The sequence below is a fragment of the Taudactylus pleione genome, unplaced genomic scaffold (genome assembly GCF_031769625.1).
Source record: "Taudactylus pleione unplaced genomic scaffold, aTauple2 ptg000078l, whole genome shotgun sequence".
In the NCBI taxonomy this organism is placed as follows: Eukaryota; Metazoa; Chordata; class Amphibia; order Anura; family Myobatrachidae; genus Taudactylus; species Taudactylus pleione.
The window spans coordinates 2,863,000-2,878,948 of NW_028284480.1; the positions used below are offsets into that span (position 1 = coordinate 2,863,000).

Sequence of the window (15,949 nt, forward strand, 5' to 3'; positions counted from 1 at the left end):
ATGTTAATCATATGTACCATTATAGAAACAGCTACAATGAACTTTAACCACTTAACTTGCTAATATATTTAAAAAAAAATTCCCCAAAATTGTTGAGCTACTTAAACCTGATTCAATATAATTTTTGTAACAAAAATGTAAAATTAAGTTTACATAGCTATTCATTTACCTAATGTGATAATTAAAATAAAAATAAATACATTTTAGGGACATTGTTTTTGAGAAAAAAAAAATTATATATATGCGCACACACACCCTTGACACTGCCCAATCACTGTGGCCAGCTGTCCTGGGAGCTCTGTCTCTCATCATTGGTGCTGGGAGGAGGCATGGCCGTGGTCTTGGGATGTCCCAGCAGGCTCAGCACAGCCACTCCTCCTCCCAGCATCAGTGTGGAGAGACGGAGCCACCGGGGCTGGAGATGTGCTGGCCTGCAAGCAGCACACTGGTAAGAAATAAATAGCCACCCACAGGGCTCAGGAATGTGAGTGCCCACCCGCTGGCAGTGTAACTGGGTGCTGGGAGGGCTGGGTCCCTGAGGCGGCCTGTGCCCCACAGCAGCTGCACCCTCTGCACTTACTATAGCTATGCTTTTGCTACCTATCCTCTCCAGAGTTTTCCCATCCATGATGGCCCATGTTATTGAATGTTTTGCTGCCATATCATCTTGGGTGTCATCTCACCACCCCAAATTTAACCAAAACAGAATTAATAATATTTCTACCTGCCAATAATAATTACCTACCTGTTATCTCTATCACTGTTGGTAACACAAAAAGCAACCCTACCTATCAAACTCGCTGCCTAGGTGTCTTCCTTGACTCTGAAGGGTCCTTTGTTCCCCAAATTTAATCTGTTTGCAAATCCTGTTACAAACAACTAAAAAACATATCCAGAATACGACCACATCTTTCACAAGACACTGCAAAAAATACTAATTTGTGTAGTCAATATCTCCACCAGCATTGATTATTGCAATAGTTTCCTTACACCACTATAATCTATTTTGAATACAGCTACTAGGCTGATCTTTTTTGCAAAACAATCATCGTCAGCTGCTCCGCTCTGTCAGACCCTCTATTGGTTATGTGTATTTTTCTAAATTCAATATAAAATACTTCTACTTATATATTCTATTAACCAAATGATACCAACATACATATCTTTGCTTATCTCAAAATATCTCCCAGCTTGACCTCTCTGCTCTGCACATGATCTATGTCTCATTCAAACTCATTATCTGTAGAGGTGTACGGTTTGGTTTTCCTGAAATATGAACAAACCCGAACATTGGGGTTTACGAGTCAAATCGAGTCCTAGTAGAACTAAGTTCTGGCTCGGGTCTGCTGTAAGTTTGGAACCTGGATTTAGAAAACAAATCTCAGGTTTTGCATTGCATGTAAACAGTTCCAAATTACATGATTTTAACTGTTTTTATAAATTTTAAAGAGAACCGAATCCAAACAAAGACATTTGAGGGTGGTTTTACCAAAACCATAACATTTGAAGGTGGTTATGCCAAAACCAAAACACGGGGGTTCTCGCATATCTCGATATATAGTACCTGCTCCCATTCATGGTTACAGGACTTTTACTAGGCTGCACCTACTCTTTGGGAAGCCCTCCCATTCACAATAAGACTTACCTCTAGTCTCCAAACCTTCAAGCATTCCTTGTAAACTCAGCTCTTCAGACAAGCCTATCAAATTCCAGAACCATCTCCATAAGCTATATTGCCCAATTACATACTCTATATACAATCCACACATAATTTTACATATTTTCTCTTATACATTCACACATCCACTGACCCTAGGCCAACATTGCTGTGTGACTGAATCATAGAGTCTACCAAGAACCTCCTCAATCTTGCTGGACCGATATGTACTATATCATTGCCTATTTCCCTATAGATTGTAAGCATGTGAGCAGGGCCCTCTTACCTCTCTGTCTGTCTGTTATTACCCAGTCTTGTTTTATTACTGTTTTGTTCCCAATTGTAATGCACAATGTAATATGCTGGCGCTATATACTGTACATAATTGTTAATAATACTAATAATAATAATGCTCATTTAAAAGAATACTTTCCCAAACTTCAACTCCAAGTTTTCTCTGTGTGGATCAAACTTTACCCTTTTGACAATTATACTTTTAGTAGTTTATTTACAAAACTTTTTACTGTAACAGTAATAGCAACACCCGTTTTAGCCAAGCAGCAGAGTAAATTACTAACACACTGCATGATAATAAGGCATTTCATACCAACGTATGGGGGTCCAATTGCTTGTGATGACAGAGTAAATAAAATCAAGAAAAAAAAAAAAAAGTCCTATCGCTGGAAGTAACATTATATTGCCTTAATACGGCTTGATAAGTCCCAAATTCTTTAACCATCAAAAACCTCTATATCAAAATGTAAGAAATACATTTTGAACTTCTAATACATGCCTTGTGCTTATTCATTTGAGTTCCATGGGTCAACTTGTTGTTCCCTGATACTATATATGCACAGACTAAAGGTGCCCACACACATAGCGATTTTTTTCCTGATCTGGCCGATTCCGACACGTTGGAACAACAGATCAAGTAAAAAATGCCCAAATCGTTAGTCCCCACTCACGATCACAATGCGATGCGCGCCCCCGCAGGACGCACATCGCATCTTCAGATCTGCCGTGCAGTACGGCAGATCTGACAATCCAGACGCAAATGTGCTGTTAAAAACTCTGGCTGCAGGAGATAGGACAGCATATCGTATGCATATTGTGTGCATATCGTGTTCAGAGCTGCCGGGCAGAGTTTCAAGGGAAATTGGACACATCGTCGGATCGTGAGTACATCGGTATGTGTGTGGGCACCTTAACTAGTGTACTTGTGCTAGCCTGGATTTGTGTGAAATAAATAACATCATGTGCACTCACACACATGCACAAGCAGACTGGAGGCACAAAGAGGATCTGTGAGGTTAGCCCACTTTCTCTGAGGTTTCCCAATAGTTGGAGAGTCTTATGGACATTCTAGGAGAGAAGAAAATTATGGCCACCGTATTACACAGTACCTTCAAGAAAATAACCTGCATATTATTGTATGTGCTGTCCCAGCTATAATTTCTTGATACATTACCCTGATGTAGCATCTGAATAGCAGCAATAAGAAATGTTATTTATCAGTAAAATTTAGGAAAATTAGTAAATATGCCTCTGGATGTAGTTTTTTAGAGATCAGCACCTAAAAAATGATCTTTTAAATCGTGGAAATGCGAACAATTATTATGGCTAAACTTACCCCAGAAATAAGACTTCAGTGGCTTAGACAACAGTGAGCATTCATTTACAGCAAGCTTACTCCTGGAGTGTCCAGGGATAATGGGATTGCAGGCAAATACAGGACTTTGCTTATAGTGACTTATTGCTTGAAATGCTCCTTTGCCAATGGACACTCAGGGGTAGATGCAGAGCTGGAAATAAAATAAGAAGTTACTTAAAATTAACTTGCTTGTAAAGGCTTGTTTCTGAGTCGGATGCAGGTGTGGCTGAGACTTTTGCTGCAGTCGCACTTACATCTTATACTATTGCTAATGCAGCGGACAATTTTCAGAAACCTGAGGTGCCCACTTGCAGCATCTTGAGAGAGTGCGTTTCCATCTCTGTGAGTCTTTAGACACACCATCAGTTGCACCCCTGACACTTACACCAGCCCTATGGCAGGTGCAGTTTCTCCATCAGCGTATGGCCTCCTATGTGAGCAGGTCAGCGTTTTTGGATGCAGCCACTTTCAGTGACATGCTCACGACACGCCTGCATCTGCAACGCCGCGCCCCCAGTTACTTTTCAGGAATGCTCACTAAATTCATAGTCCGATTCTTTACTGCGTCTCTGAGTCAGTGGTGTAACTAGGGTATTTGGAGCCCAGGGCAAATTTGAAAATGGAGCCCCCTTATGTGCATGTGCCATCAGTAGTATCCCCCCCAGTAGTGCCCCCCCCCGAGGCAGTGCCCCAGTAGTATCCCCCCACAGTAGTTGTCCCCAGTAGTGGTCCCCCCCCCAAAGCAGTGCCCCCAGTAGTATCCCCCACCCAGTAGTAGTTCCCAGTACTGGTCCCCCCCACCTGAAGCAGTGCCCACAGTAGTATCCCCCCAGTAGTGCCCCCAGTAGTAGTCCCCTTCTTTGTAATAGAGAGCACCCCGCCGCCCCCCCGAAATACACACTAAAATTAAACAAAAGAAAAATACTTACCTGTATCCACGCTCCTGCTCCCGCCGCCGTCCGCACGTCCATCCTCCGGGGCCGGGCCGCTCTGCATTATGGGAGAGACGTCATGACATCATGACGTTTCTCCCATTACCAATGCAGGAGCCGGATGGAAGCCCGGCTCTTGCAGTGGGCGCACAGCAGTCAATGAGAGTCTATCTGACTCTCATTGGCTGCTGATTCACACACACATCGCTGCCACTCGGCGGTGATGTGTGTGCAGCAGCAGCCAATGAGAGTCTGTCTGACTCCCATTGGCTGCTGATTAACACACACATCAGTGCTGGCGGCAATGTGTGTGTTATGCACAGTCTGAGCCCGCCTGCCACCCTCCTCCTGGCGCCATTTGGCAAGCGCTCAGGGGGAGGGAAGGGGCTCAGCTGCGCAGCACAGGACTAGCGCTGGAAGCCTTGTGCCGATCCTGTGTAAATGTGTAGTGCTGACCGCACTCACTGTGGTCGGTGCTACACTGGCTAACTAGGACGGGCCGGTACCGTGGCCGGCGGTGCCCCCCCGCGCCGCCGGTCCCACGGCGCCCAGGATACGCACCCCGCTCGCCCTGCCCCAGTTACGCCACTGCTCTGAGTTATCAGGACATATGCACTGTGTGACTAAGACGCATGTCCAGACCTAAAACATCGGTCAACTGCATGCGGCATCGAGACTGCCTCCGACTCAGAATCAAGTCCAAAGTGTTTTACCACATCTGCATGCCCTATATTTGTAAAAACAAATCTTTTCTAAAATTAATGAGAACACCTCTTTCCAACGCAGTTCCACCTCTTCAGCAACACAAATCAATGTGCCCAAATTGTGTAGAACTCTGCAAAGCCACTTTTGTGTGTGCTCATTTTGTCAGCATGCACGGTGCCAATTCATGCAAGATACAATTGTATCTTACATCTAAAGATCGTACATTACACAACGGTCATACATACAACTCTGCATCAGCTAGAGCAGCACAATTCATGAGAGCAATCTCAACATTCCAGCCTCTAACCAACAGATTACTGACAGAAATTGTTCAGCCAGATACATTTTAGTCGGGCATCACAGAGATGGTAGTTAGTCATTATTTTTGTCGCACCTGATGAATGACGCTGGCAAACAATAGAGTGCATCTGCTGGTACTGCTTGTATAGTAGTTTATAATAATGGCAAAGTGTTATGATTATTTTTTTCACACTGTCATGCTCAACATCGCAAGATATGTTGGGATTCATGAAGATCATCCTACTTTTCTGCATGATCTCACAATATCTTGTGAGTCTCCTGGACATATTAGGAGACTATAATATATATATATATATATTCTGTTAGGCATCACCAAACCAGCAGAGCATCTCCTCATGTGGGTTCTCCAACCAGTTGCCTTAAAATGGATAAAATTAGTTTTCATTGCCAGAACCACAAATTTCAGCATCCCAATTTATATCATGGAAAAATCGGAAGCTATCAGACTTTCCACTTCCTACCACTCATACTGTAGGTCCCATCTGCCCCCATTATACAGTAGCCCACCACTGCCACTTGCATATGGAAGGACCTGTATACCCCCTGTAGGTGCCTCTGGTCATTGCTAGTATGCTAATAACTTACTTACAGTATAAATTTAAAGTAACATTTTATAATATATTGCTTAAAAAAAATTGAGTATTAGAAAGAAATAACAACCTTTAAAAACGCAGCTACTTTATACATCGTGCTTCTATCTCCTTGTACAGAGCTGTGTCCTTCCATTTAACTGTGCACTTAATAGAACAAATGCAGTTTCACACTGTTGCTAGGACAATGAAAAACCTTTCACAGCTCAGAAACTTCTCTTGATTTTGAAGTGTAGTCTCAGCTAGAGTCTGCATATTGTTTAAGATCGCCAAGTCTTGACACCCCATCATCCATTTTATATACTAACCATTAAAGTGTATTCATTATGTGTCAATATGCTGTTTATCACTGGAGGTTTCTAGCTCAGAGAACAGACTTTCCGCAGCATATTGGAAAAGAAACCAAGTCGCTGGAGCTAATAGTAGACAATATATCAGCTAAGAGCAGAAACTTCCAGAGACAGAGAGAGAGAGAGAGAGAGAGAGAGAGAGAGAGAGAGAGAGAGCAGAAAAATGAAATGTAGGTGAGTGTGACATCTATATATACATTACACATAGCTGAAAAGTTTGGGAGAGATAGTTGTTTCTATTATAAAACCATTCTGTGTCACACCTGACTGGTATTTTCCATTCCTTGTCCATCTCATTAAATCTGTTCATTATCAGGAGCAGGCTGACAAAACCCATGCTACATGCCTCATTAGGCAACATTGAGCTCGCTTACTTGGCACAGGCTTGTCTAGGACTTGCATACACCCAAATACTAGAGGAGCAATAAAAAGTTATGTGATATATAGTACATTAATAAGTTCTTGTAAAAAGATAGAGATATAAGTGCTATTAAGATAAAGCAGAAAAAGAGTACTATATTCCAGGGTTTACTATAAAGCCCATTGTTTTAAACACTTGGCTTTGTCTTCATTTCTTTTTGACAATTTCTCATTCTGTGTTTCTCATACTGTGTTATAAACATAAAATGCTACTCTGTGGCATAATAAACCAATCCATTTACTATGTCCGGCATCAGGGCATGCAGGGATTGGTAGTTCAACATCAACTAAAAAAACAATCTTAATAGGTCAGTAACTCCCTATTCCATGTTCTAGTGTATTTTCTATTCTCTAAGCTGCTCTTACATTTCTGTAATTACAGTGGATCAGTCACTTGAACACCAATGTTGAGTTGACATTCCTTCTCTCTCCTAATTGTTTCTCTAGTGTACATGCTAACTGTAATCTTCAGCATTGTCCTCTTTGTTCCAGTCAAAACGTTTCCTTTCCCACAGATACCATTTGTTTTATCAATTCCATTACATCTCAGGTATTATATTCAAATGGCCGACTTCTCATTATACCCACACTCACCCCCAATTTGAATTAATCAACAGAAATATTTCAATCCTCCATAAAAATATATAGTTAATATAGTTTTTGAAGGGAAAGTATCATCAAATTGTATACATTCAATTTATGCTTTAAACATATTCTTTAGAATGACATAGTAGATAGCTATTTAGCTTGGATAATATTTTGCACAACAATTCTAAAATGTACTGTTTTGTTGTTGGAGCCGCACCTGTGTTTCAAATTAAGGTTCATCCACACAAGAACTTGTTCTGAATGCAACACACCTAAACACAAATGTCATAGAAATGGTGTGATTTGATTTGTATTCACATCACCTCTGGGCAGCTTAGAGAGGACTGGTTGGAATGGTGCTAAGAAAACGAGGGCTTACACACACTGATCAACCATAACAATAAAACCTCCTGCCTAATATTGTGTAAGTCCCTCTTATCCCAACAAAACAGCTCTAACCCATAGAGGCATGGACTCCACAAGACCTCTGAAGGTGTCCTGTGGCATCTGGCACCAAGACGTCAGCAGCAGATCCTTTAAGTCCTGTAAGTTGTGAGGTGTGGCCTCCATTGCTAGGACTTGCTTTTACAGCATACTGTATCTCACAGATGCTTGATCATATTGAGATCTGGGGAATTTGGAGACGAAGTCAACACATTAAACTGTTTGCCATGTTTCTCAAACCATTCTTGAACAATGTTTGCAGTGTGGCAGGGAGCATTATCCTGCTGAAATAGGCCACTGCCATCAGGAAATATTATTTCCATGAATGGCTGTACTTGGCCTTCAACAAAAAAACCCTGCACACATTATCGCCCTCTCCTTGTCCAAATAATTTTACATTATCTTGTCTTTAATTGGTTATTGGGTGTAACCAATACCAGTTGAAGGCTGCAATATATAATCTGAATAAGCGCCGGCAATTGTTTCCTATTTCTATTTGTTCCATTTGGCTTGCCACAATGTTTAGGTAGGTGAGACGTGTTAACATAACCTCAACATGAATGGCAGGATCCAAGGTTTCCCAGCAGAACATTGCCCAGAAAATCACACTGCCTCTGCCGGCTTACCTTCTTCCCATAGTGCATCCTGGTGCCCTCGCTTCCCCAGGTAAATGACGCACATGCACCCATCATCAGACCAGACCACCTTCTTCCATTACTCCATGGTCCAGTTCTGACTCTCAAGTGAACATTGTAGGTGCTTTCAGCAATGTACGGGGGTCATCATGAGTACTCTGTATGGTCTGAAGCAACGCAGTCCCATACACAGCAAGCTGTATGGCACTACGTGTTCTGACACCTTTCTGTCATAGCCAGCAGTAACTTTTTCAGCAATTTGTGCTACAGTAGCTTTTCTATGGAAACTGAACAGACGGGCTAGGCTTCGCTCCCCAAACGCATCAATGAGCCTTGGGCATCTATGACTCTATCGGTAGTTCACTGGTTATCTTTCCTTGGACCACTTTTGGTAGGTACTAACTAGGGGTGTGCACCGGCCACTTTTCATGTTTTGGTTTTGGATCTGGATCTTTCTTTGTCTGGATTGGTTTTGCCAAAACCACCGTTCCGTGTTTTGGGTTCTGGGTTTTGTGTTTTGGAGCTGTATTTTTTTTTAAAAAAAGCATAAAAACAGATAAAATCACAGAATTTGTGGGTTTTTCTGGTCCTATGCTATTATTAACCTCAATAACCTTAATTTCCACTCATTTCCAGTCTATTCTGAACACCTCACACCTCACAATAGTGTTTTTATGTCCAAAAGGTTGCACCGAGGTAGCTGGATGACTATGCTAAGAGATACGAGTGGGCGGCACAAACACGTGGCCCACCTAGGAGTGACACTGCAGTGGCAGACAGGATGGCAGTTTGAAAAACTAGGCCCCAAACAGTACATAATGCAAAGAAAAAAAAGAGGTGCAAGATGGAATTGTCCTTGGGCCCTCCCACCCACCCTTATGTTGTATAAACAAGACATGCACACTTTAACAAACCAATCATTTCAGCGCCAGGGTCTGCCACATGACTGTGGCTGAAATGATTAGTTCGTTTGGGCCCCCACAAAACAAGCTGGCAATTAATCTGTCCCTGCACAAATTGGCTCTACGGAGGCAAGATGTCGTCCTCATCCTCCTCATCCACCAATTCCTCACCCTCTTCAGTGTTGTGTACATCCTCATCCTCACAGAGTATTAACTCGTTCCCGCTGGAATCCACCACCACAGGTCCCTCTGTACATTCTGGAGGCTGGTCTCCCTCGAAGAGTTGATAATTAATTTTTATGAACATCATCTTCTCCACATTTTGTGGAAGCAACCTCCTACGCCTTTCGCTGACAAGGTTCCCGGCTGCACTAAACACTCTTTCGAAGTACACACTGGAGGGGGGCAACTCAGGTAAAATAGAGCCAGTTTGTACAGGGGCCTCCAAATTGCCTCTTTTTCCTGCCAGTACAGGTACGGACTGTCTGACATGCCTACTTGGATGCTGTCACCGATGTAATCCTCCACCATTCTGTCAATGGTGACAGTATCATATGCAGTGACAGTAGACATGTCAGAAATTGTTGCCAGGTCCTTCAGTCCGGACCAGATGTCCAAACTTGGTCCTGCCTGCCCTGCATCACCACTAGCGGGTTGCTTAGGATACCTAAGTTTTTTCCTGGCAGCCCTAGTTGTGGGAGAAAATGAAGAAGGAGCTGTTGACGTGTCACGTTCCGCTTCAGCTGACAGTGTTTTCACTAGCAGGTCTTTGCACCTCTGCAGGCTTGTGTCAGCCGGAAAGAGAGACACCACATAGGCTTTAAACCTAGGATCGAGCATGGTGGCCAAAATGTAGTGGTCTGATTTCAACAGATTGACCACCCTGGAATCCTGGCAAAGCGAATGAAGGGCTTCATCCACAAGTCCCACATGCCGAGCAGAATCGCTCCATCTTAGCTACTCCTTCACTTTCTCCAGCTGCTTCTGCAAAAGCCTGATGAGGGGAATGACCTGACTCAAGCTGGCAGTGTCTGAACTGACTTCACGTGTGGAAGTTCGAAGGGCTGGAGAACCTTGCAAAACACGGAAATCATTCTCCACTACGCTTGAGTCAGGTGCATACCCTCTCCTTTGCCTATGTCATAGGTGGATGTATAGGCTTGAATGGCCTTTTGCTGCTACTCCATCCTCTGAAGCATATAGAGGGTTGAGTTCCACCGCGTCACAACCTCTTGCTTCAGGTGATGGTGGGGCAGGTTCGAGAGTGTTTGCTGGTGCTCCAGTCTTCGGCACGCAGTTGCTGAATGGCGAAAGTGGGCAAAAATTTATCGGGCCACCCAAAGCGTCTCCTGCACGCCCCTGTCGCTTTTCAGAAAATTCTGCACCACCAAGTTTATTGTGTGAGCAAAACATGGGACGTGCTAGAATTTGCCCAGATGTAATGCCCGCACAATATTGGTGGCATTGTCAGATATCACAAATCCTCAGGAGAGTCTAAGTGGGGTAAGCCACTGGGCGATGATTTCCTTCACTTTCTCTAAAAGGTTGTCGGCGGTGTGCCTCTTACTGAAACCGGTGATACACAGCATAGCCTGCCTTGGAATGAGCTGACGTTTCTGAGATGCTGCTACTGGTGACGCTGCTGTTGTTGCTGCATAAGGTGATACATCTACCCAGTGGGCTGTCACAGTCATATAGTCCTTAGTCTGCCCTGTTCCACTTGTCCACGGTCAAGTGGACATTGGATACAACCGCATTTTTCAAGACACTGAGGACACTTTTTCTGACGTTTCTGTACAGTCTCGGTATCGCCTGCCTAGTGAAGTGGAATCTAGATGGGATTTGGAACCGGGGACACACTACCTCCATCAATTGTCTAAATCCCACTGCACTAATGGCGGATACCGGACGCACGTCTAACACCAACATAGCAGTCAAGGCCTCAGTTATACGTTTTGCTTCAGGATGACTGCTGTCGTACTTCATCCTCGCTAAGGACTGTTGGAGGGTCAATTGTTTAGTAAAAGTAGTGGTGTTCCTACTTCTTCTCTGGGATGATGATCGACTCCCAGCAGCAGCAACAGCAGCAGCGGCAGCAGTAGGCGTAGCAATGCAGGATCCTCCGGAGGAATCCCGGATAGGAGAGTCAGTCATGCCAGTGACATGGCCTTCAGGACTACTTCCGATCCTGACTAAGGAGGAAATTGACGAGGAGGGAGTTGACGGTGTGGTTTGCAGGCGCTTGGATACAACAGGACAATGGGATTTAGGTGTCCCTGGACTGCTTATGGTCTTAGCCAAAGTTTCTGAACTTGACAGTAACTTTTTAAGAACGCGCTGCCGGTTCCGTATAATGGAGGATGTTCCTAGCTGGTTAACGTCCCTACCCCTACTTATTTCACCTTTACATATGGTACATATGGCAAGACAGTTGTTGTCCGGATTTGGATAGAAATATTGCCAGACCAAAGAGGTGGAAAGTTTGGTCTTCTGCCCAGGCATGACCGTGATGGGCTTTTTCATCCCACGGAGCCTGATTTAAATTTTTACTTTGTTGATGCACGTGTGGCTACTGCGCACACAATTTACAAACACAAAAAAATATATATTTTTATTTTTTTTGGAGTGCACTTTGGGGGTTACAGCACCCTTTAATGGTCAAGCCAGCCGGCCCTTTACCTATGACACAGGCGCACGCTTGGTGCTACTTTGTTGATGCACGTGCGGCTACTGCGCACACAATTCACAAACACAAAAAAATATATATTTTTATTTTTTTTGGAGTGTACTTTGGAGGTTACAGCACCCTTTAACGGTCAATCCAGCTGGCCCTTTACTTATGACACAGGCGCACGCTTGGCACTACTTTGTTGATGCACGTGCGGCTACTGCGCACACAATTCACAAACAGAAAAATATATTTATTTTTTTGCACTTGGGGGGAGCACCCCTGATGGACAGAGCACCCCCTGGACAACACTACAGCACCCCTTTAGGACTGGGACACTGCACAGGACTTTGGAGTGGACACAGCCCCTATGAACAACAGCAGCACAACACAGCCATCCCCTGTGGACTTTGGAGGAGTGGACACAGCCTCTATGGACAACAGCAGCACAGCGCAGCACAACACACCACAACACTACACTACACTACACAGCCCAGCCAGCCCTAACTCCCACCCTCCCTCTTCACTGTCCACAGCCGAGTGAAAAAAATGGCGCAGATGCGGGTACCTTATATAGAATCCAAAACCCGTGAGACCCGGGAGGCGGGATGATGACGTTTTGCCTTGATTTCAGATCCGAGTCAGGAGGGAAAATTCGAGCCTGACTCGGATCGGCCTCGGATCGGGGGGGCTCGGGGGGGTTCGGATTTCAGAAATCCGAACCCGCTCACCCCTAGTACTAACCATAAGAGCACCCCACAAGACCTGCCGTTTTGGAGATGTCCTGATGCAGTCATTTAGCCATCACAATTTGGCCCTTGTCAAAGTCACTCAGATCCTTACACTTGCTCATTGTTCCTGCCTTTAACTTCAACTTCAAGAACTGAGTATTCACTTGCTACCTAAGAAATTCCACCCCTTGACAGGTGCCATAGTAACAAGATAATCAATGGTATTCATTTAATCTGTCGGTGGCTTTAATGTTATGACTGATGGATGTATATTACTACTTTCTGTGTAAAAGCACATTCTGGAGCACAACAGAAGAACAGTGCACCTATACTGTGCACCTTTTCATAGGTATTTTTTTTTGGTTACCGTCCACTGCTCACATGACCAAGAAAAAGTAAACTTGCATACATAATGATTCTTTTAGTCAAACAGAAAGTAAAATGGTAAATTGGAACATTATTATTAATATAATAATATAAACAAAAGCATAAGAATATTTTTTGATAGTGCCACTTTAAGAAACCTTTGTCAAATCGCCTGTAACTAAAAGTTAACTATGCCTGCTTGTCATGAATGTATTCTGACAGTGAAGGCGTTAATGCAAGGATGGAAATTTCATATAAATTTGCTGTGACCAAATTACATTGGTAATTAAAGGAACACTAGGTCTTATCTTCATCCTGCAGAAAATTCATGAAACAGCCATTACAATTGCAAGTTTCCAAGATTAGCTGCGTTACATGACTTCAAACCTTGAAAATGCACAGCCGTTCCCAAATATGGATTTACAAGATACAACTGTCGACAGTTTGGATGAAATGTTCTTGCTTACAGTCCTTCTGAGTGAAAGTAGAAAGCAGGAATATATCTTTTTAATATTCAAGAAATATTTATTGTCAGCGTATGAACCATAAATCTTTATGCTCCTATAGCATTCTCATTTATAACAAGCTCATGCTGCTCTCCTGGTCAGGGAGTCCCATTTGGCCAGCAAAAATCTCACTGTTGTCAGATATAAAACGAATATAAATACAAATACAATAAGTAAAAAATGCAAACAAACAAAAAAGCAGTTGATTTAAAGACCACTAAAAAGAAATAAAAAAATGGAATGAAATGATGAAATGAAGGCAGACTGCTGTCCTGAAAATGAAGGCATGCTAGAGAAATGGATGTGTTGACATTCCACAGTAGTTTTTGTCCTCTTCTGCACCCTAATTGCTGAGTAAAACAAAACTCACACTTTTCACAAATTATTGTATGATAATGCCAAGAAAGTATCCGGCTATGTACAATTATAATTAGGCAACTGGAAGAATAAAGTCAATGAATGATATTTTATTATAAGCGCACATATACCGTAAATCATCACTATTCTGGTGCAAAACATTTGTCCAAGGGTATCTCTGCATATACACATCTCTGCATATCCCATAGTTCTGCCCACATGCCCACTACACACCCTCAGAACACTTACTGTAGCTATGTACAAATGCCCATTTGACTCCAGTTTTACCCATACATTGCCACAAGTGGAGAAAGCTGGCTGTTTATATGCAAAATGTGTCCAGTTCGGCAGTGGTAGCATTTTACCTTTTTTACTCCTGGAGACAACTTTAGTATACGCACCTGGATTACACCGTTTCACAATTACAGAAGTTCATTTATAAAATACAGTAAACAATTCAAAATACTATATGTAAAGCTTCCAAAAGATCTAGCAGTCTTGGTACAGGGGACTACTGCCATGCATGTAGGGGTGTGGTCAGTTGCTTTGTTGGTAAGAACTGCACAGGCAATGTTCTGTATAGGGTGTTACTGGGTGGCATCTGGGAGGCAACAAACAGGTGGCAAAAAAGGTGCATGCAGAGACAACGTATTATGGGTGCCTTACGGAAGTGTTGCTGGTGTGTCGGCAAAAGTGGTTGCACATAAAGACGCTCAACCGTTCACATAAGAGGCTATAAGCAGATGGAGTTACTGCACCTGCCATAAGGCTGGTGCAAGTCTTGATGGTGCGACCGATGTTTGCATCTTTACGCACCAGATAGTAATGCAGCATCTATAGACGCTGCATGTGGGTGTCTCAGTCCTTGCATATATTAATATGCACTGATGTACACAGGGAAAGGGCTTTGTAGCTGCAATAGCATAAAGCCGCAGACGTGACTGCAGCAAAAGGCGATAAATCGGCTGCTTCTGTCTGATACTCAGAATCAGGTTCTATAATTGTAAATGTATTGTGGAGGAAACAGGCAACTAATGCACTTCACTACTGGTAAAACAGTAAGGAAAGCTGCAATCAAAATAAACTAACAATTTGACCAATGGAGAGTAAATTGTTACAGGGTTACAATATTCCATAAATAAATGTTGATTGCCTATTTTATGTTGTAAATGATCATATATTAATTATATATTTCTTTTAGGCCCCACCAATTGACGTATCCTGGGCGAGGCAGGTGAAGGACACTCCATGGATGTCTGTAATCTTACGTCTGAGGCTTGCACTATGTATCTACTCACAAGATTGTAAAGATGAATATATGGCTGGAAAATAAGAATGTTGTTCATTAATTTGTTTGCTTTCTGAAAATAAAGCAGTAGGTTTCTCACCTTTGAGGTGTATTTACTAAAAGAATGCATACAAGATACACAACCCTTATGCATCATATGTACAGAAAACTATAAACGCTATGAATTTTCATTCTATTATTAAGTTTTATCAAGTAAGGTACCACAACGTGGACACAATGTGATACAGGGTAAACATATAAAATAGTAAGAAGCACAAATACACACCACAGATTGGGGTGTACATATTCACAGGGTCAAGGGTATGGAAACTCACTGAAGCTAACAGGAGTAAGCAGAGATGAGTTTATTGACTACTCAGTGATCCTGTACCTAATGAATGGGTGAATAAACAGAGTCATTGAAAAAGAGGACACAAGGGAGTGGAGTACTGATGACATGGATAATGCTAGGGAAGAACAATAGGGCGGAGAGCCCTTCCTAGAAGTGCTTACATATTAAGGGGAAGGGTTGAACAGTTGGAGGGTGAAATGGGAAAGATTTAATGGAGGGATAGATGAGAACAGTATCAAGTTATGTGGGTTTGTATGTGTAGTGTCTGTGTATGTGCTCATTCATACAGACATACAAGGAGATCAGGAGCTGTAGTCAGCATGCTTTCAACACCTTTACTGAACTGAGGACAAAACCATCAAGCAACAACATTTTGCAGCAGTGCTGTCAAGCAATGCAGTGAATATAACACAGTGCTAAATCATGGTACTGCAGGCATTAAACAACAATGAATCTGGCAGAGCCAAATTCCAATATATATCAGTA

At 42.8% G+C, this 15,949-nt stretch overlaps 1 protein-coding gene across 1 annotated transcript in view; it reads left to right on the plus strand.

Moving 5' to 3' along the window:
- Positions 1-15,212, plus strand: part of MYO18B (myosin XVIIIB) — a 586,172-nt gene extending 570,960 nt beyond the window's left edge. Inside the window, exon 44 of the mRNA XM_088467895.1 lies at positions 15,025-15,212. Coding sequence (XP_088324021.1) covers positions 15,025-15,038 — 14 coding nt within the window. The 3' untranslated portion in view covers positions 15,039-15,212. The remainder of the gene's footprint in view (positions 1-15,024) is intronic.
- Positions 15,213-15,949: the final 737 nt, after the last annotated feature.